This window comes from Bos mutus, chromosome 24 (assembly GCF_027580195.1).
Source record: "Bos mutus isolate GX-2022 chromosome 24, NWIPB_WYAK_1.1, whole genome shotgun sequence".
Lineage (NCBI taxonomy): Eukaryota > Metazoa > Chordata > Mammalia > Artiodactyla > Bovidae > Bos > Bos mutus.
Genome location: NC_091640.1, coordinates 534686 through 556220, shown reverse-complemented (window position 1 = coordinate 556220; position 21535 = coordinate 534686). Strand labels below are relative to the sequence as shown.

The 21535-nt window shown below is 43.1% G+C and overlaps 1 protein-coding gene across 4 annotated transcripts in view; it reads left to right on the top strand.

Annotated features, from left to right (window-relative positions):
• ADNP2 (ADNP homeobox 2) overlaps nucleotides 1–10473 on the top strand; it is a 32623-nt gene extending 22150 nt beyond the window's left edge. For all 4 annotated transcript variants that reach the window (XM_070362025.1, XM_070362023.1, XM_070362024.1 and 1 more), the window contains 2 exons: nucleotides 1095–1184; nucleotides 5786–10473. In XM_070362025.1, coding sequence (XP_070218126.1) covers nucleotides 1095–1184; nucleotides 5786–9028 — 3333 coding nt within the window. In that variant the 3' untranslated portion in view covers nucleotides 9029–10473. The remainder of the gene's footprint in view (nucleotides 1–1094; nucleotides 1185–5785) is intronic.
• The last annotated feature ends 11062 nt before the right edge of the window (nucleotides 10474–21535 follow it).

Genomic DNA, 21535 nt, shown 5'->3' with positions numbered 1-21535 from the left:
GGTGACAGTATGCAGCCTTGGACTCCTTTCCTGATTTTGAACCAGTCAGTCAACATATAATTGGATTGTGGTTTTTAACTCAGTCTGACATTCTATACTTCTTATTTGAGTGTTTAGACCAGAGGTAGGCAAACTGGGCCAAATCTGGCTTGCTGTCCATTTTGTAAATAAACTTCTTGAAATATAGCTTTGCTTGTCTGTGTTTACATACTGTCTGTGGCTGCTTTTGTGCACAGTGGTAAGCTTGAGGAGTTGTTTCAGACAGACTGCATGCTGGCGAAGCCTTACATATTCACTGTCTGACTTCTTACCAACACTTGGAGTGCCCACATCATCCCACCCCAGACACGCTTCTCCATGGGGCTCACACTGGGAAGACAGTGTTTGCTCATGTGGGTTTTCTCTTTCAGAAATTATTTGTGGGAAATCTGATCTGTTTATTTCTTATAAGATGGTATTTTTAAAACTACATATATATATATATTTATGTATGTTTTTGAATTTATGGAAGACTAAAGACATGGAAAGAATCCAGCACCCCAGCAAGTGTGGCCAGGAAGGAAATCAGCTCTGTAATAGGACAGTTTAATGAAGCGCAAACAAGAAGTGTGGGAAAGGAAGAAAAAAATGTATTGAATTTAAGACTCTGTGAAACTCAGAAGATACGTTTACTAAGTATAAACTCTGTAAGGACTTGACATAAATTGAAAGGCAGCTGCTGAAGTACAGAAGCTGTAGTATTAACTTGGATTATTTCAGCATTTTCCCCAGGTCTCCAGCTTGATGGGAACTCTGTCAGCGTTTGCCATGGGGTATATTTTCATTTCAGTTTTCCCATGTAGATTTCCCTTTCTTTCTTTCTTTATCTCCTTCCCTCCCTTTCTACGCACTGTGCAGCATAGGGTATCTCATTTCCCTGACCAGGGATTGAACCTGTGCTCCCTGCATTGGGAGTGCTGGGACTTGTGACCATTGGTCCACCAGGGAAGTCCCTTGCATGTAGATATCTTAAGTGCCAAAGAATCCCATTGGGTTCGTTCTTCTTTATCTTATGAAATTACATAATAATCTCTGTTTTTCTCCCTTTCTAAAAGGACCTTAAAGGCTTTGACCCAGGAGAGAAGTACTTTTATAACACATCATGGGGAGATATTTCTCTGTGGGAACCTTCTGGAAAGAAAGTGGTATGTATTTTTATTTCCAATTTTCATGTTTCCTCAGAACGTGGGGTAAGTGTTGGTTTAGTTCTGAGGAACATCATGTGTTTCTGGGTTGCAGATGAATGAAAGGGATGAGGAGGGGTATAATGTAAACATTTAGGGAAGTAGAAAAAGTTAAATGTTTTATAATACAGGATTGTTGATGCTGTGAGAGTTCTCTGCATATAAAGTTGATGAAGTGATACAGTGAAATTACTATATTATTATTATGTGCCTCTGATATAAGAAGGACTTTTGAGTTATGTAACTATTCTGAGTAAAAAGAAATGACTTCAAGTATGAGCATACATTCTGGTTTCAAAAATTAAAAATATGGAGTTTGAATCGGGGAACACAATTTATAATAAATTTGAAACCTCAATGTTAAGCAGATTCCCACTAAACTATGTGACATACTGCTGAGTTCTCCGTTGTAAAGTGTTTCCTCTGGAAAACCTTCCTGCCGCCCAGCCGCTGGGTTAGCACCTCTTCGGCTCCAGGCAGCTTGCCCCAAGGGGACCAGCCTCTGCTCATTGCCTCCCCCTCCCATTTGTCCAAATAGCGTAGCCCTTGAGAATTCTGGCTTAAAAAAGCTTTCTGTAACTCGTCAGTCGTTTTTCTGTCAGAATTTTATTTGTAAACATTTCTGTTGTCACCTTGTCCTCTTGAGTCCTGCTTTCTGCCTGTTCTGTGTCTCTTCCCTTCCTTGACCCGACATTCCCCTCTGTACCAACAGACACAAGATTCCTTGAAACCGCTCTGATTTGGCTATTCTGCTCAGAACAGCTCATGGCTTTTCAAATATGCCTTATTTTGAATACCTTGGCTTCGTGAATATTTTCTTAGGCCTCTCTGATTTTTCTCATCTGAATTCCTAAAAGATTGTATGTAATATGCAGTATAATGTATAATTATATGCTCTTCATCAAGAAACATTTTTTGAATTCCTGCTACAACTTTCTGAGTGCTTGATGCAAAAGGTGAAAGTTAAGGTTCTTTTCCTTAGGGAGTTTATGTTTTTTTGTGTGTGAATGGGCACAAAAAGTTAAATAACAATGTGAAATAGTGGAAATTGGATATGTTAAATAGGTACCATATTCAGAAAAAATAAACCACTGTTACCTGGTGTGGTAGAGGCTGTGTTACGTGCTAGTTTTAGTACCTTGCTCTGTATTCGTAGAGAACCTTCTTTAATTTGTGTCTGGGAAATAGGATTTTTGAACAAAGACAGTTTTTCGGCCACTGCAGCAGGAATGTGCTACTCGGCTGGATTATGTGGCTCATGCTGCAGAGAAATGAGATGTGCTGGATATCTGGGTTTGGGATGGAGATGCTTGTGTTATGTTGGAAATGAAGCCCAGCTGTTATGGGACCTGAAGATGTGGCCTTAGGCAGAAGGGAGACAGGGATGATCTTGGAGACAAGGCATCCTGCAGTGCCCGTGATGCCTGCCTCCACTTCTTTCTGCTTCTCTCCTTAGTTATTTTTCTGTTACAGTGAACCAAGGTCTCACCCTCCAGTTATTTCTGATTGATCACTTTCCTAGAACTTTGACTTACAGGTTTTTCTCTAAACATTTGCTTTCACGTCTCTTGGGTAATTGCCAGGTGTGAGATTGCTGGGTTGTACAATATATGGTCCATCTCTGTAACAGACTGTCGGACTGTTTTCCAAAGTGGCTGTACCATGTTGCTTTCCCACCAGTGGTGTGTGTCCCGGCTGCTCTGCGTCCTCACTGGACTCAGTCAGGGTTTTTGTGCTTTTGGATTTAACTGCTTATTTTCCATTTTAATAGGCTTGTAGTGGTGTCTTCTCTGGTTTTAATTTGCATCTCCCTAGTGACTGACAGTGTTGAGCATCTTTACGTGTGTTTCCGTGGCATCTGGATACCCTCTTTAGTTTAAAGTATTCTACTCTTAAATGTTTTGCCAGTTTTCTAGAAATTGGGTCATATGTTTCCTTACTGAGACTTGAACATGTCCACAGTGTGTTTTATGGACACAAGTCCTTTATTAGGTACGTGGTTTGTAAATATTGTCTTCTAGCTTGTGGTTTGTCTTTTTGTCTTTTAAAGTATCTTTCAAAGAGAAGATTTCTTACTTTGATAAAATCCTGTTTATAATTTTTTTCTACTGTTGTTCAGTCACTCAATCATGTCTGACTCTTTGCAACCCCATGGACTGCAGCACACCAGGATTCCCTATCCTTCCACTATCTCCCAAAGTTTGCTCAAACTCATGTCCATTGAGTTGATGATGCCATCCAACAATCTCATCCTCTGTCATCCCCTTCTCCTCCTGCCCTCAATCTTTCCGAGCATCGGGGTCTTTTCCAGTGAGTCGGCTCTTTGCATCAGGTGGCCAAAGTTTTGGAGCTTCAGCTTCAGTATCAATCCTTCTAGTGAATATTCAGGGTTGATTTCCTTTAGGATTGACTGGTTTGATTTCCTTGTAGTCCAGGGGACTCTGAACAGTCTTCTCCTGCATTACAGTTGAAAGCATCAATTCTTTGATGCTCAGCCTTCTTTATGGTCCAACTCTCACAGCCATCCGTGGCTACTGGAAAAACCATAGCTTTAACTAGATGGACCTTTGTTGGCAAAGTTATGTCTCTGCTTTTTAATATGATGTCTAGGTTTGTTGTAGATTTTCTTCCAAGGAGCAAGTGTTTTTAATTTCATGGCTGCAGTCACCGTCAGCAGTGATTTTGGAGCCCAAGAAAATAAAAGTCTGTCACTGTTCCCTTTTTTCCCCACATCTATTTGCCATGAAGTGATGGGACCAGATGCCATAATCTTCGTTTTTTGAATGTTAAGTTTTAAGGCAGCTTTTACACTCCTCTTTGACCTTCATCAAGAGGCTGTTTAGTTCCTGTTTGCTTTCTGCCATTAGGGTGTGTCACCTGCATATCTGAGGTTATTGATGTTTCTCCTGGCAACCTTGATTACAGCTTGTGCTTCATCGAGTCTGGTATTTTGCATGATGTACTACTCTGCATCAAAGTTAAAGAAGGAGGGTGACAATATACAGTCTTGATGTACTCCTTTCCCAATTTTGAACCAGTCTGTTGTTTTGTGTCCAGTTCTAACTGTTGCTTTTTGATCAGCATACAGATTTCTCAGGAGGCATGTATTTTCTATTATGGATTGTATTTATGGTGTCTTATTTAAGAAATCTTTCCTTGATCCAAAGATCTGTTCAGTACTAACAGATAGTAACAAGTTGTTAGTTCTGTTGACTCTTTAACTGGGTGTAATTTTCATTAAGTATCTGGTTTTTCAATACAGTATTTTTGGAGTATAAGATGCTCCATTTTAAATGAACCACAAATGAAACTAAAGTACAGCATAAGGTGCTTCCAAATTTCAGAGATATTAAAATAGAAAAAAGTGTGTCCGAATTGGTGAAACATATTTTTTAAAATGTGATGTGTGGTTGGCTGTCCCCTAGGTTTTTTATAGATTCTCCTGGAAATGCCAGAACCTGGGATTTCTTAATTGCTGAAAAGGCAGTAGTGACATGTTGTTGAATGTGTTTGGGTGCTTTCTCTGATCAGTGACCCAAGAGGAAGACTGTGTGACTAGCAGAGAGAGTGACAAAACCCACAGGAGGGGAATTTGTATGTGTGTGTGTGTGTGTGTGTGAGTGGTCTCCGAGCACTGGGAAGGACGGGGGTGGCCAGCGGCCACTGCATCAGCGGGAAACAGCTGCAGGGCAGGAGGACCTCTGCCCTCTTGTCTAACCTGTCCACACCCTGGCCTTCCTGCTTTGTGAAACTAGGCGCAGTGTTTTCTGGTGCTCCAGCTCTGGGATCTGGTGCCTGCCATGCTACTCTCACGTCAGACCAGCAAGGCTTCCTGGATGTTAGAACACATTGTGCTCCTCAGTTGGCCAGCTGTTGTACAAATGTCTGTTCTTATGCCCCAGGCTTGTTGAATTCCCCATATTTGCCTTACAGAGAGATACCATGTTGTCAGAGTGGCAGTCTGTGGCTTGAACTTACCTCAGGCTTATTCACAGTGAGTGAGCCACAGCCCCTCTGTCTTCAGTGGATATCACTGTCCATTTGTCTTCTGGAATCTGGGAAATGAAAGGGGTGATTGGTTTAACAATTATCAAGTTTGGTTAAGTTATAACATTCCAGAAGTTTTAGAATTTGGAGTAAAAACAACTTGGAACTAAGAAAAGTGGAATAAAAAAGGGAGAAAGTAGTTTTTTCTTGCTGAGAATTGAGTTCAATTGATGCAGTTGATTCAGAGTATAGGATTAAATAATGAGATTTGTGATTTTAATGGCTGGCTTTGGAAATGGGTTTCAGGTAGCTATGTTTTTGGGGCCAAACGCAGTTTGTATGTATGGCCTAAATGCTGAGAATAGTTGTTACATGTTTAAAGTGTTTTAGGAAGAAAATGAAAAGGGTTTTGTGATGTGTGTTGTCTGTAGCTGCTTTTCCTTACAACACAGCCCTAGATCCAGCAAGTTAGAAGAAAAAATATCGTTTACTTGTTAACTGTAGATTGTGTAGCATCTGATTTTTATTAAACTATGTAGTTTTATTAAACTGTGCTTGACTTTTTTTTTTAACAGAGATATCGAACAAAACCATACTGTTGTAGCCTCTGTAAATACTCCACAAAAGTGCTTACTTCATTCAAAAATCATTTACATCGCTACCATGAAGATGAAATTGACCAGGAGCTGGTGATCCCTTGCCCAAACTGCGTGTTTTCCTCTCAACCCAGAGTTGTGGGAAGGCACTTCAGAATGTTTCATGCACCTGCTCGGAAAGTCCAGAATTACACAGTGAATATTTTAGGTGAAACAAAATCATCTAGGAGTGATGTGATAAGTTTTACATGTTTAAAATGTAACTTTTCAAACACTCTGTACTATAGCATGAAGAAGCATGTGCTGGTAGCACATTTTCACTACTTAATTAACTCCTACTTTGGCCTGAGGACTGAGGAGATGGGTGAGCATCCAGGAGCTGACGACACTCTCTGTGCAGAGAAGTTGCCCCTGTCTGACAGGTATTACTGTAAAAAGTGCAACGCCAATGCCAGCAGCCAGGACGCTTTAATGTATCATATTTTGACATCCGATATACACCGGGATTTGGAGAACAAGCTTAGGTCTGTGATCTCAGAACATATTAAGAAGACTGGCCTTTTGAAGCAGATGCATATTGCTCCCAAACCAGCTGCACACGTGGCCATACCGCCGAATAGCAGTGCTCCAGGCATCCCAGCCTCCTCTCCGTGCTTCCACCTTGCCTTGCCGCAGAATGGCCAGAGCCAGACCGTGGTGCAGCCGGTTCAGGGTGCAGCCCCTCCGGCGACTGTGGGTGCGGGGGCTGTGGGCAGTGTCACCCACTCTCCGCCCGCAGTAGCCCAGCCTCACATGACTCTGGTCTCTAGTCCTCTGCCAGTGGGCCAGAGCAGCCTCACTCTGCCACCCTCAACGCCTCAGCCTGTCTTTCTGTCTCACGGAGTGCCACTTAATCAGGCAGCAAACCCTCCTGTGTTGCCTTTGAGTCAGCCGGTTGGACCTGTAAATAAGTCTGTTGGAACCAGTATCCTCCCCATAAACCAGACCATCCGCCCGGGGGTTTTGCCTCTCAACCAGCCTGTGGGGCCCATAAGCAGGCCAGTTGGACCTGGAGTTCTCTCGGTGAATAGACCTGTTGGGTCTGGGGTCCTCCCTGTCAACCCATCTGTCACCCCTGGAGTGCTTCAGGCAGTCTCACCAGGGGTGATTTCTGTGAGTCGGACAGTCCCGTCAGGGGTCCTTCCTGCAGGACAGGTGACCCCTGCTGGGGTCATCCCTTCAGGACAGACAGCGACTTCTGGGGTTCTCCCTGCTGGCCAGGTGGTTCAGTCAGGGGTGCTCCCCATTGGGCAGACGGCCCCCTCAGGAGCACTGCCCACAGGGCTGACGGTCCCGCTGCGGGTGCTCCCGCCTGGCCAGGTAGTCCCACCTGGGCTCCTTCCCCCCAACCAGACAGTCTCATCAGCCGTTCTTCCTGTGAACCAGGGCATTAACTCTGGTGTTCTTCAGCTCAGTCAGCCGGTCATGTCAGGAGTTCTTCCTGTGGGCCAGCCAGTGAGGCCTGGGGTCCTGCAGCTTAATCAGTCTGTGAATACCAACATTCTGCCTGCAAATCAGACCATTAGACCCGGTGCTTCGCCAAACACCACTTTCCTGACGTCGGGCTCTATTCTCCGACAACTCATACCCACAGGGAAACAAGTGAACGGCATTCCCACGTACACACTTGCCCCGGTGTCTGTCACTCTGCCCGTGCCCCCTGGAAGCGTCGCCACCGTTGCCCCTCCCCAGATGCCCATCCAGCTCCTGCAGTCGGGCCCAGCTGCCCAGATGGCCAGTTCCATGACCGGCATGCCCTCCCCTCCTGTGGTGGTAAATGCCACTCAGAATATGTTTGTTCAGGCCTCTTCGTCTGTGGCAGAGGCGAATCAGGTGCTCAAACAGGCCAAGCAATGGAAAACCTGTCCCGTTTGCAATGAGCTCTTTCCTTCCAACGTGTACCAGGTCCATATGGAAGTGGCGCATAAGCACAGTGAATCCAAAGCTGCTGACAAACTGGAGCCAGAGAAACTGGCAGCATGTGCGCCGTTTTTAAAGTGGATGAGAGAGAAGACAGTGCGGTGTCTGTCTTGTAAGTGCTTAGTTTCGGAGGAGGAGCTTATCCATCACTTACTGATGCACGGGCTGGGGTGCTTGTTCTGCCCGTGCACCTTCCACGATATCAGAGGCCTCTCAGAGCACAGTCGGACCATGCACCTGGGGAAGAAGAAGCTGCCCATGGATTACAGTAACAAAGGTTTTCAACTGGATATCGACGCCAACGGCAACCTGCTGTTTCCCCACCTTGACTTTATTACCATATTGCCCAGGGAGGAGCTGGGCGAGCGGGAGGTCTACCTGGCCATCCTGGCGGGGATACACTCCAAGTCGCTGGTGCCCGTGTACATCAAGGTGAGGCCCCAGGCTGAGGGTGCGTCTGGGAGGCCCGGCAAGCAGGTGTTGACCTGCCCCTTTTGCTTTGGCACCTTTGTGACAACGGAGGCATACGAGCTGCATCTGAAGGAGAGGCACCACATCACGCCCACAGTCCACACGATTCTGAAGTCTCCGGCTTTCAAGTGCATCCACTGCTGCGGGGTCTACACCGGCAATATGACGCTGGCAGCCATTGCCATCCACCTGCTGCGCTGCCGCAGCGCCCCCAAGGACAGTAGCCCTGACCTGCAGGGCCAGCCCGGCCTCCTGGAGAACAGCGAGCTGCTTTTAGTCAACGGCGAGGTGATCCACGACCCCAGCTTCTCAGTGAAGAGAAAGCTGCCCGATGGCCACTCCGGGGCCGAAGACCAGAGGGATGGCACGGAGCGGCCCCTCATCATAGACGCGGACACAGACCCGGCCCCAGAAAAGGCAGCGAGCGCTGCACCTGTTAAACGGCAGCGGAGTGAGGGCAGGACGGAGGGACCGCCTGTTAGTGACGACGCTCTTCAGATTTTAGCATTAAATCCTAAAAAGTACGAAGACCGTTCTTACGAAGACAAAAAGCAGTTTCTTAGGGATTATTTCCACAAGAGACCATATCCCAGTAAAAAGGAAATAGAATTGTTATCCTCACTCTTATGGGTGTGGAAAATTGACGTGGCTTCATTTTTTGGAAAAAGAAGGTATATTTGCATGAAAGCAATAAAAAATCACAAGCCTTCTGTACTTTTAGGCTTTGACATGTGTGAACTTAAAAATGTTAAACACAGATTGAACTTTGAGCATGAACCACAAAACTTGTAAAAAAAAAAAAAAAAGTTAGGAAATCTAAAGTATTAGATGAATAGCAGTTTTTTCAATTGAGATTTTAAAAAATGTTATTTTCTTCACTGTATGTTGAACTAATCAATTTCAGTGGTCTTTATGCTGCTCTTTAGATTTCTTTCAGGTGCTCAGAAAGACTTCTATATAAAGAAGTGAATAGTTCTTTCAAATTTGTTTCCTGCAGTTTGATTTTGTAACAATTATTTTTTGTTTTTTCCTGTCATGTAAATTAAATCTTTTGATAATTCATGCACGCCTTGTTTTCCCAGTAGTGTCAGTATCGTATGATAAAAACTGAAATCTATATATGTTTATTTTTCATTTAAGGAAATTTCAGCTTGTTTCAGAACACTTGATTAACTGCAAATTAAAACTGCTCTCCCTCAGCTTCCCAAGTAGCAGCAGACGATACAGTAAATGTTTAGAGAAGTGAGTAGCAGCCTCCGTGACATGTCTGGTTCCTTAAGGATGCACTGCATTAACTTATGCTGATTTCTTCTTGTAAGGTATTTGCTTATTAGATTATAATTTTGATTTATGTTTTTTCAGTTGTTTACGTCCTAACAGTTGTTTTTGATTGTAACCCAGAAAACCAAATGTTTTCATTTGTTAAAAATATACTGAACCTGAAGTCTGGTATTTAAATCAAGAGTTATTTTACAAATAAAGTAATTCTGTAGGTACAAAATACTTCTTACTGTAGACTTTTCCCCTCTTTTTGATATGGTGATGTCTTCTCCATTCAAAGACAAGACAATAAATCTTTAGTGCCTTTAGAACAAACACTGAAAACACACACAAGCTCTCCTCTTAACCTAACTGTTCATAAACCAGCGAACGGGAAAGTCTGTGTTACTCAGGAATAAAATGTTGATCCCTGAGTGTGGCTACTAAGATTTAAACAGGTTTTCAGGGAACAGGTGAAATGTATGGACTGGAGCTAGTCTCCTAGTTGGTGTATTAAATCTGACAGTTTCCTGGAGGTAAATTTATTCATTCTGGGAAAATGGGCTTTCCCATAGCCTGGTGTCCAGGTTACTGGGATGGGCTATTGCTAAGGAATCAAGCGTGTTACTGTCCTTCGGCCAACTAGACCTCGTTTTTTCCACAAAATCTGAAATAACTTAAAGCACCAGAAGCAGTTATGGAGACCAGCCTGTTTGACCTTGAGCCGCAGTGTTGGTGATGCACGGCAGAGGCGCCTGTGCCGCGTGCTTGGAAGATGCGACAGTCTACCACGTGGATTTTTAATAATTCTTGCATGTCATTGCTGTAATGTACATTTTTGAGGCAATCGTGAAACTGATGTGTGTGTGATTGTTGGTGTGCTCTGTTGTAAATTCAAAGAGCTTGTTCAAGTTTTTTTTTTTTTTTTACTTATTGTTTTCAGAGTGTCTATTTTGAATTAAAACTTGTTATACCACTGCAAGTAGAACTGTTTAATTCTTTTAAATGTTAAAACATCATGATGATTCAGAAACAATTTAAACATGAAAGTAGATACCATATTTGTTGTTGTGAAAATAAGCACACCCCCAAAAGGCTGACGAATTACAGGGTCATGAAGTAGCTGTGGCTGGAGATCCTTGCTTTGTGTGACAGTGGCCGGGAGTTGCCTTTCTCCAGGCTGAGCTCTGTGCCAACTGGCTCAGCTTGCCATGTGTGTGGCTTGGCCAGCGCTCCTTCAGTTGTGAGACTTCGGGGCTCTGTTTGTGTTTGGGGCCTGGTCAGTCTGTCGAGCTGACCGTCCTGTCCATTGCAGGATCAGAGCAGCATCGCCAGCCTCTTTCCTCCCAGCCGTGGCCCCTGCACCCTCTCCAGGCTGTGTCCCTCCGGCAGAGAGGAACAGCCCTGAGCAGAACCACTGTGAGGAATTTTGGTTGCTGGCTGTAGTCCAGCTTTTGATGTGGAGTCTTTTTATATGCTAGTTACTGGTTTTTAAACACTTTTTTTAGGCTTACAGATAAAAATTTGATGTAAACTGATCTTCAAAAAGCATATGGGAGTTCTTGTAAATGTATAAAGGGAGTAAATTTATTATTATTAGCTATGCTGTGCAGTATGCGGGATCTTAGTTCCTCAACCAGGGACTGAACCCCTGCCCCGGCAGTGGAAGTGTGGGCCCTTATGGGAATTCCCTAAGTTTATTATTTGAAAATGAAAAACTAAACTTTAGATTAATAGTTTAGCGATGGGGGATTTTTATGCTATCATTTAAAAGATTGGAAATTGAGAAGGAAAGAAAACAATTCTTTTTTTATTTTCATGGTTTCAAAAAGGTGTATATTTAAATTTTAATCTCTGCATGAACTTTAAAACTATTACATATTTGGAGACACTGCTTTGGGAAATATCCCCAGTGTTTTTGTTTCAAGTAATAAATCCTCCTTCCCTCTTCCCCCCAAATTACATACTTGACGTCTATTCGGTCAAAGACAAATTAGAATGTAGCATATTAGTGTAATTTCTGAATTCTGTTACCATGGTTTTGGGATGTGTTATTTTTTAACAGCCAGAAACCTCATCACTTCATTTGTTACAGTGAATAGTAAATGAGAAGAACTCCGGAGGCCCCAGAAAGCCTTTCATCCACCTGGTAACAGGGCAGGCCCCTTGGCCACTGCTCCTGTGGTTGATCTTTCTTTTGGTGACTGCTCTCCCACCTCCCTGTCAGCGTGCTGCTTCCAGAATGGAGCTCTGCAAATCTTTGTCAGATTGCCTTGGTAACTCAGCTGAGGAACAGGTCGGCTTTGATGTCACCTCATCTGAAGGCCCTTGAATGTTTTCTTTAAGAAGCTGAAGGCGAGTGAGGTCGGACGGGCAGAGCGTGGCTCCCGCGGCTCTAGCGGGCAGCAAGGCCTCGCGGGGCTGACTGTGCCACAAGCCGCGAGACCCCAACAAAGAGGCGGGAGTCGAGTCTCCAGCTTCTGGGCTGTGGGCCACAGGCCGGTGCAAGGGCGCACGCTGCGGGACGCTGTGCCGAGGACAGCGCTGGTGCCAGGGCTGTGTCGGCACCACAGGAGCGTGGAGACAACCTGACACAGAGGGTCGCCCACTCCTGCCCCCTCACCCTCATCAGTGCGATCAAACAGAACACAGCCGGTCAGTGAAGAAGCCAGGCCGGTCCTGAAAGCCGATGGGACAGAAGACCCTCATCCACCTACCACCAGGTAACCACAAAAATGGCTGCTGTATCACCCCTGGACTGGCATCCTGGGCAGAGGTGCTCTTCCGGAAGCCCTGGTGCAGGTGCATCCCAGGGAAGGGCTGTTGCTCACACCAGCCCTGGAGTCGGCCTCCCGGCAGGGTGGACACATCCTCTCCCTCAGGCTCAGGCCAGGTCTGTCTCCCTGCAGAAGCCACGTGGTTGTGGTTCTTCACTAAGTTTCGCAGTAAGGCCTCTGGGAATGCTGTGCTGTGGCTGCTTCTCAGCCACCTTCCTTTGCTCTCAGAGCAGCAGCTGTGCCAGGCCTGCGGGAGCTGGTGGTTCTGCCCCAAGTCCCCAGGGGTGTATTGGCTCCAGGGCTGGTCGTCACCCATCTCTGTTAGCCTTTCCAACAGCCTCACATCTGATGCTTACGTGCAGCTCTCTCTTTCTTACTAGAGGAAGCAACAGCCCTGACTAAGAAAAGGAAAAAGAGCCCCCAGACACTAACCGAGTTTATACGTTGTCTTTAAACTGCCTTGCTAGTGATAAACATCAACAGTTTACCGTTGATAGGAAATGGGCTGAGTATTCTAATGATGATGGTGATGATCTGCTTTCCTTACTCGGCTCTGTGTTGATGCAGCTGATGTGCATTTTAACTCTCAGCAGTCTTAACAGGTGAATGGTAGTATCCATGCATAAGGAAAATGTAAAATTCTTTTTCCTTTTTCCGTATAAAGGAAGCTGAGGTTAAGTAAGCTGCCCGAGGCAGGAGCTAGTCAGGTGGAAGGAGTAGGGAGGTGACCGGTAGTGCTGCTGTGCTCCATTCTTCTGTGCACGTATTAATAGGTCCCTATTTAAGCCTCAGTACTCTTGTGAGTAGGTATTATTTTGCCTCTGTTTTCAAGGTGAAGACGTGGATTCCAAGGTAATGTGGCCAACTGTTGCAGTCTGCTCACGACTGAGGGATTTTTATGAACTTTTAGTACCAACACTGGGAATATTCAGGCAGGTGGAGACAAGTTGGTCACTCTACCCAGAGGTCAGTTCACCTCCCCACGTGACACATCACTTAAGGGATGTAGTTGTCCTGCTAATAAATGTCCGTTCTCTGGACGTGCACGTAGCCCTGTTGGTGTGGGGGCACAGGGCACCCTGCCCTGGATGGTTACAGCAGTGATGGCAGCAGTGCCCTGTGCGCCGGGTACTGTTCTGAATGCATGATGAACTCAGTGAGGTGACATTTTTTGAATAAAAAGTGAAAGGAGGGAAGTCTTTGATTAGAACGAAAAAAAGACATACAAATTTGCTATTTCATTTAGTATTTTGGAATGTCTCCCCATGTTACTAAACAAAGCCCCTGCTGAACTATCAACCAAGGAATACAAATTCGAACTACGAGGTACTGCCAGAAAACTTTAAGTTTTAAAAACTTAAACGTAATGTCATCTTTGTCCTGAAACCAATCGTTTTTTTGGTAGGTGGTGAGTAAACATATAAACACGCAGTCCGTAATACAAAGCCTTACCTTGTCGCGCTCCTGCTGATGCACACTTATGGAATCACACTTTTAATAATCATTACCTAGTTTTTAAAGTTTAAAAATTTAGAAATAATTTTAGCAATGAAAATTTTATACAGGGAAACTCTTTATATGAGTGAGCCCCGAGAACATGTTAGTTGTAACAGTGCCCAGTAGTTCTAGTTACTTTCAGATTCTAAACCCAGGAGTTTTAAAATTTGTGATCCATGAACCATCTGAGTAAAAAGTGTCAACACTGATGAAAGTTGAAGTCTAAATTACCAGATTTTTATAATACACAGTTAAGATGACAATTGATCGGCACTATCAACCTCAAAGACCTGTGATAATGACATATGAAAGCAGCCTAAAGTGTATGCTTATTTGGGATCAGATATGTAGGAGGGTCACTATGTTAAGTAGATTAAAATCAGAATAAAAATCTGTTTTATGACTGGGATCTCTAAGGCCGCTATGTTGGCAGGTGGAAAACAAACACCATTCACGGATGACTTAGCTCACCTTTCAAAAGGTAGAATATATATAATAACGCTGCTAAATAGTAGGTAACATTCGTTTCCTACACGCTACTAAAGAAAGTGCTTCCAAAACCACTTTTTTTATCCCACCTGTAAAATATGAGCAATGATTATTTACTTTTAAACGAAAATTACACAAATTCCTTTTCAGAGATAAAACTTTTGATAATAAAACATTTAAAATTTTATTAATCTTTATTAATGCTACTTCAGCCATATAGATGTGTTTGCTATGTATAAACTAAGATTGTGGTCATATTATCAAGTGCAAGTTCAGAATTGTCATAAATGAATATATTTTTTCAAAAATTAGTTTTTTATGGTTTACAATGCATGATATGGAAAGTTTAATATGATGTTAGATAATTTACCACTTGTCTAAGCTAGAGAAAATTGAATAATTAATAGTAATCTATAATGGTTCAATAGTTTTTCTTAAAACAATATTTCTCTATAGATCTATCTTGAGTGTTAAGTTGTAAAATCAATAAAAACAATAGTTTTGCTAGGGTTTTATAGATAAGTTGACTCGTTTTGCTTCCCCAATTCCTATGGAGCAGCTTTCAGAACTGTTTGAAGACCCAGAAAATTCTACATTGTCTATGAAATGACACTGACGCACACACGTTAGTATGATATCAAACAGACTATGCTCAGATTCTGGAAGGAGTTTCCATGCAGACAGATGTAAGGTCTCATTGCAAGGAAAGTATCTTTGGTCCTAAAAAGGACAGGAGATTTAGCCTCTGCCATTGTCTTGTGGAAGATGACTTAGGAAAACACCAGGGAGTTCACGAGATCATTATAAAGAAATGCATTTTGCAGGAAAGGTAATTTTTGGTTATTTTTAAAATTTAATTTTGTTTGGATTTTATACACGCTCTCAAATAACGAGTGATTACATCAATAAGACAACTGTAGACAAGGAAGGCACGGTAGCTGTGCAGGAGATTTTGGAATGTGCTGGGGAAGCCCAAGTCTAGCACATTGCTTGCAGCTCCAGTCACATGACGCCAAGGATGTTAGCAGAGGCCTTTTTAATTATATTCAGCTTTAAGGTGAGTGCTTTTCTAATAACTTATTAGAAAATCAATAACTTCGCATCAGAACTCATTGTTACCACAGTGGTTCCTTATCACCATATATTTCATTGCTGACCTTGTTTCTGTTCACAGGTGGTGGTGGTGACCATCTTGGTCCAATAAGTTGCTAATTTAGAAGTAAGCAGAATACACGTATATCAACACCCAGTACTAACCATATTTTCTAACTCTATCCTAGCTATTGGCATTACCAACTTTTTAGCTTCTACATGACCACCTGTGTTAAATGACTTGATGACTAAAGGGGAAGCTGGGATACTGAAAATAGATGTTACTGACAACATAGGATCAATTCAGAAACATGAAAATGGAAAACTTGGTAAATTCATGATGAGATTTATTCAGTAATCAATTTAGATTTTCTAGGAACTTGACCATGATTGCAAGTTCTTATATATTTGGGTCCCACTTAGAAATGAATCTTTAAATATACCCTTATAACTGCACACTGGTTTTTCTTTTCCTCTGTTTTGTTTGTTTTGGCTGTGCCACAAAGCTTGCAGGATTTTAGTTCCCTGACCAGGGATTGAACCCATGCCCTCTGCAGTGAAAGCATGGAGTTGTAATCACTGGACTGCCAGGGAATTCCCAGAATTGCGCAGTGTTGTCCTAAAGAAACATCTTATTTCAAGGATCAAAATACCTGTAATGTCTGAGGATTGACATATAATTAAATGACATTCCCAATCTAATTTGCTAAGAAGTCCAGGGTATGAGCTATTTAACCTTACTCTGCCATCTGAGAATCTACACCAGGTTCTGACCACACTATGCCTGTTTTTCCATTTACAAAATGCATGTGTGGAGAGGTGATTGCTCTGTATTTCATTAAAAAAATGGCCTCAGTATAACCATGTTTTATTTTCAGTGCACTAGAAACAGAATAAGTCTTTGCCACTTCCTGAACACCGAATTAGCAAGCTGCTTCCATGCAGTGACCTGTGTAAGGACAGTTTCATTGGTATCTACGCTTTCCTGTCCCACGGTGTTGACACAGTGGCTACAAAGAAACATTAGACACTCAATATCTTGTAATAACCTATAATGGAAATTAGTCTAGGTTATAATGGAAAAAACCTAGTCACTGTGCTGTACACCTAAAACTAACACATGTAAATCAACTATACTTCAATTTAAACTAGACGGATTCAAAGAGTTGAGAATACATTATATACTAGAGAGTAACCCTGGGTCTTTTGCCTTCTAATATAAGGTCCACCTCAGTCCAGATCATTTGGTTGTAACTCATACTGATCTGGGGTGGCCTCGGCCTGCCACAGGTTGGAGCGGGCCTTGGGTTTCTAGCCAGAAATTAAGGCCGGGTCACAGTGGTGAGAGCACCAGAGCCTATCCACTAGGCCAGTGGTCAGTGACCAGGCCACTGGCCCTTCGGCTTTGCAGAAGAGTTTCCACAGATGGAAAGTGGTGAAGCAAGTGAAGTTTTTATTAGGAGGAAGAGAATACAGTACATGTGGATAGACAAGGGGTGGACTCAAGAGTCCCTGAGTTGTACCCTGGTGGCAGTCTGAATTACTTCTGTGGGGCACTTCTGGGTTTCCTTTGGCCAATCATTTTAATTTGCCTGGTTCACAATCCATATTTGGTACTTTTCAGGATCAAGGCTGTATATTGAACTAACACCCAAAAAAGATGTCCTTTTCATTATAGGGGACTGGAATGCAAAAGTAGGAAGTCAAGAAACACCTGGAGTAACAGGCAAATTTGGCCTTGGAATACAGAATGAAGCAGGGCAAAGGCTAATAGAGTTCTGCCAAGAGAACGCACTGGTTATAGCAAACACCCTCTTCCAGCAACATAAGAGAAGACACTACACATGGATATCACCAGATGGTTGACACCAAAATCAGATTGATTATATTCTTTGCAGCCACAGATGGAGAAGCTCTACACAGTCAGCAAAAAAAACAAGACCGGGAGCTGACTGTGGCTCAGATCATGAACTCCTTGTTGCCAAATTCAGACTTAAATTGAAGAAAGTGGGGAAAACCACCAGACCATTCAGGTATGACCTAAATCAAATCCCTTATGATTATACAGTGGAAGTGAGAAATAGATTTAAGGGACTAGATCTGATAGAGTGCCTGATGAACTATGGATGGAGGTTCATGACATTATACAAGATACAGAAATCAAGACTCTCCCCAAGAAAAAGAAATGCAAAAAAGCAAAATGGCTGTCTGAGGAGGCCTTACAAATAGCTGTGAAAAGATGGGAAGCAAAAAAGCAAAGGAGAAAAGGAAAGATATACCCATTTGAATGCAGAGTTCCAAAGAATAGCAAGGAGAGATAAGAAAGCCTTTCTCAGCGATCAGTGCAAAGAAATAGAGGAAAACAATAGAATGGAAAAGACTAGAGATCTCTTCAAGAAAATTAGAGATACCAAGGGGACATTTCATGCAAAGATGGGCTCGATAAAGGACAGAAATGGTATGGACCTAACGGAAGCAGAAGATATTAAGAAGAGGTGGCAAGAATACACAGAAGAACTGTACAAAAAAGATCTTCACGACCAAGATCATCACAATGGTATGATCACTCACCTACAGCCAGACATCCTGGAATGTGAAGTCAAGTGGCCCTTAGGAAGTGTCACTACGAACAAAGCTAGTAGAGGTGATGGAATTCTAGTTGAGCTATTTCAAATCCTGAAAGATGATGCTGTGAAAGTGCTGTACTCAATATGAAAAACTCCGCAGTGGCCACAGGACTGGAAAAGGTCAGTTTTCATTCCAATCCCAAAGAAAGGCAATGCCAAAGAATGCTCAAATTACCACACAATTGCACTCATCTCACACTAGTAAAGTAGTGCTTAAAATTCTCCAAGCCAGGCTTCAGCAATACATGAACTTCCAGATGTTCAAGCTGGTTTTAGAAAAGGCAGAGGAGCCAGAGATCAAATTGCCAACATCTGCTGGATCATGGAAAAAGCAAGAGAGTTCCAGAAAAATCTATTTCTGCTTTATTGACTATGCCAAAGCCTTTGATTGTGTGGATCACAATACACTATGGAAAATTCTGAAAGAGATGGGCATACCAGACCACCTGACCTGCCTCTTGAGAAACCTGTATGCAGGTCAGGAAGCAACAGTTAGAACTAGACATGGAACAACAGACTGGTTCCAAATAAGAAAAGGAGTACGTCAAGACTGTATATGTCACCGTGCTTATTTAACTTATATGCAGAGTACATCATGAGAGACGCTGGGCTGGAGGAAGCACAAGCTGGAATCAAGATTGCTGGGAGAAATATCAATCACCTCAGATATGCAGATGACACTACCCTTATGGCAGAAAGTGAAGAAGAACTAAAGAGCCTCTTGATGAAAGTGAAAGAGGAGAATGAAAAAGTTGGCTAAAAGCTCAACATTCAGAAAACAAAGATCATGGCATCCGGTCCCATCACTTCATGGCAGATAGATGGGGAAACAGTGGCTGACTTTATTTTTCCGGGCTCCAAAATCACTGCAGATGGTGACTGCAGCCATGAAATTAAAAGATGCTTACTCCTTGGAAGGAAAGTTATGACCAACCTAGACAGCATATTGAAAAGCAGAGACAGTACTTTGCCAACAAAGGTCTGTCTAGTCAAGGCTATGGTTTTTCCAGTAGTCATGTATGGATGTGAGAGTTGGACTGTGAAGAAAGCTGAGCACCAAAGAATTGATGCTTTTGAACTGTGGTGTTGGAGAAGACTCTTGAGAGTTCCTTGGACTGCAAGGAAATCCAACCAGTCCATCCTAAAGGATATCAGTCCTGAATGTTCATTGGAAGGACTGATGCTTAAGCTGAAACTCCAATATTTGGCCACCTTATGGGAAGAACTGACTCACTGGAGAAGACCCTGATGCTGGGAAAGATTGAAGGTGGGAGGAGAAGGGGACAACAGAGGGTGAGATCGTTGGGTGGCATCACCAACTCAATGGACATGAGTTTGAGTAAACTCCAGGAGTTGGTGATGGACAGGGAGGCCTGGCGTGCTGCAGTCCATGGGGTCGCAAAGAGTCGGACACAACTGAGCAATTGAACTGAACTGAGGATCCTCCCATGTGTTCACACGCATCTCTTAGCCAAGATGGATTCTACCGAAGAGGCCTATGGGTAGCCTGTCATTAGTTAGCATCACTCCCCTTTGACCTCCAGGGGGAGCCTTTTTGCGCATATGTGGTCACCGAGGTCTCCTGACTGAGAATGTGAAATATGTGGTCTGGTCAGGGATCAGTCTCCTCCCTTAATTGTCCTACTATTCTTGTCTTGGGAGTTTTGGTCCACAGGGAATGAATCTCCAATTGCTTTACCGAGTGTGTATGTGTGTGTGTGTAACATCTACTTCTTGCCTCAAAACTATGTAGAATAGCATAAAAGTCTAGGAAATTGTCTTTTCTTATATATCTCCATGCACTCCTTACGGTCAGGATCTTCTCCCCATGAGGATAAGCGATGTGAAGGAAGACAGTGCCGGAATGATTAATTTTCTTTGACTTAAAATTTAATATATGTTTGAAAAATTAAGCTGCTACCTACGTTTGGTAATGTTACAATCTTCTAATAGTGGTTTATCATGGCTGAGATGCTATTTGTGTGCACACCTAAGAGCATCAGTAACATCCTTTTATAAAATTTCACTGTAGGGATGATGTTACAGACCTTTGTTCTTAAAGCAGTAAGTACCTTTGGTCCAGATTTCCCTGGTTATGTGCTGTGTACATCTGTCTGCCTATCAAAGCTTATCTTGACTGAGAGTGACATGTCGAGGAGTAGAAAGATGGTAATAAAGATGCAAAGGGCAACCTGAGTCCCAATAAAGCAAGGTGAAGTGCTTCAACTGTGGAGCTTGTTGACGCAAGTGCTTCAACTTGAGACCCTCTGAAGCTTTCAGAATGCTTTACACACATCAAGTGTGTGCAGGTCTGTGTCTGCCTCACTTCAGTGGGTTAGGGTGTGAGATGCACTTTCACTACAGTCATGTGGAGTTGTTGCAAACCTAAACTGTAAAAGAAAAGGGTGAGCCTACAAGAAGTTACTCTGATGTTTTGTATAAATGTGGTCTTCATTACTGTATTACGTATTAGAGGTTTCTAAAAGTTATCAAAATCTTGGCCATTAATTAATGTTGGACCCTTTGAGTTCAGTAGCTCAGTGCCTCATCACTGGAGGATCGTGGAATTTGTACATGTGTGTGATGTGGGTCTGTGTTTACATTGCTTCTGGTCCTTGTATGGTTCACCTGAGCCCACCTGTGAGTTGGTGTTACACTGCCCCAGACTGAAAGCATGAACTGCCTTAGAGATTTAGATTCTAATGTTTATTCTTTGCCACGTGCTGGTTACAAAGTCATAACCTGAAATGAAAAGATAGTAAATAGATGAAATAGCTTTTTTTGCTATTGTTGCAAGTTCATTTGGCATCTGAACATTTGGATGCTGCTGCTGCTAAGTCGCTTCAGTTGTGTCCGACTCTGTGAGACCCCATAGACAGCAGCCCACCAGGCTCTGCTGTCCCTGGGATTCTCAAGGCAAGAACACTGGAATGGGTTGCCATTTCTTTCTCCAATGCATGAAAGTGAAAAGTGAAAGTTAAGTCACTCAGTCGTGTCTGACTTTTAGCGACCCCATGGACTGCAGCCCACCAGGCTCCTCCATCCTTGGGATTTTCCAGTCAAGAGTACTGGAGTGGGGTGCCATCACCTTCTCCGAAACATTTTGATAGATTAATTAAAAATCCATATATCTTGGTAATTTGGACATATGACCATATCTTAGTGTTTAAATGACAGCAGTTTTTAAGATATAATCCAGCATATCGACAAACTCATCAGCTCTCATTAGAAGGTCTTCAAGACTCTTATCTGAAGGTTTGTTCTGTAATAAGAAAATGTTAGTTTTCAGTTCAGTCGCTCAGTTCGAGTTAGTTTGTCAGTTCAGTTCAGTTGCTCAGTCGTGTCCGACTTTGCGACCCCATGAATCACAGCATGCAAGGCCTCCCTGTCCATCATCAACTCCTGGAGTTCACTCAAACTCATGTCCATCGAGTCGGTGATGCCATCCAACCATCTCATCCTCTGTCGTCCCCTTCTCCTCCTGCCCTCAATCCCTCCCAGCATCAGGGTCTTTTCCAGTGAGTCAACTCTTCACATGAGGTGGCCAAAGTATTGGA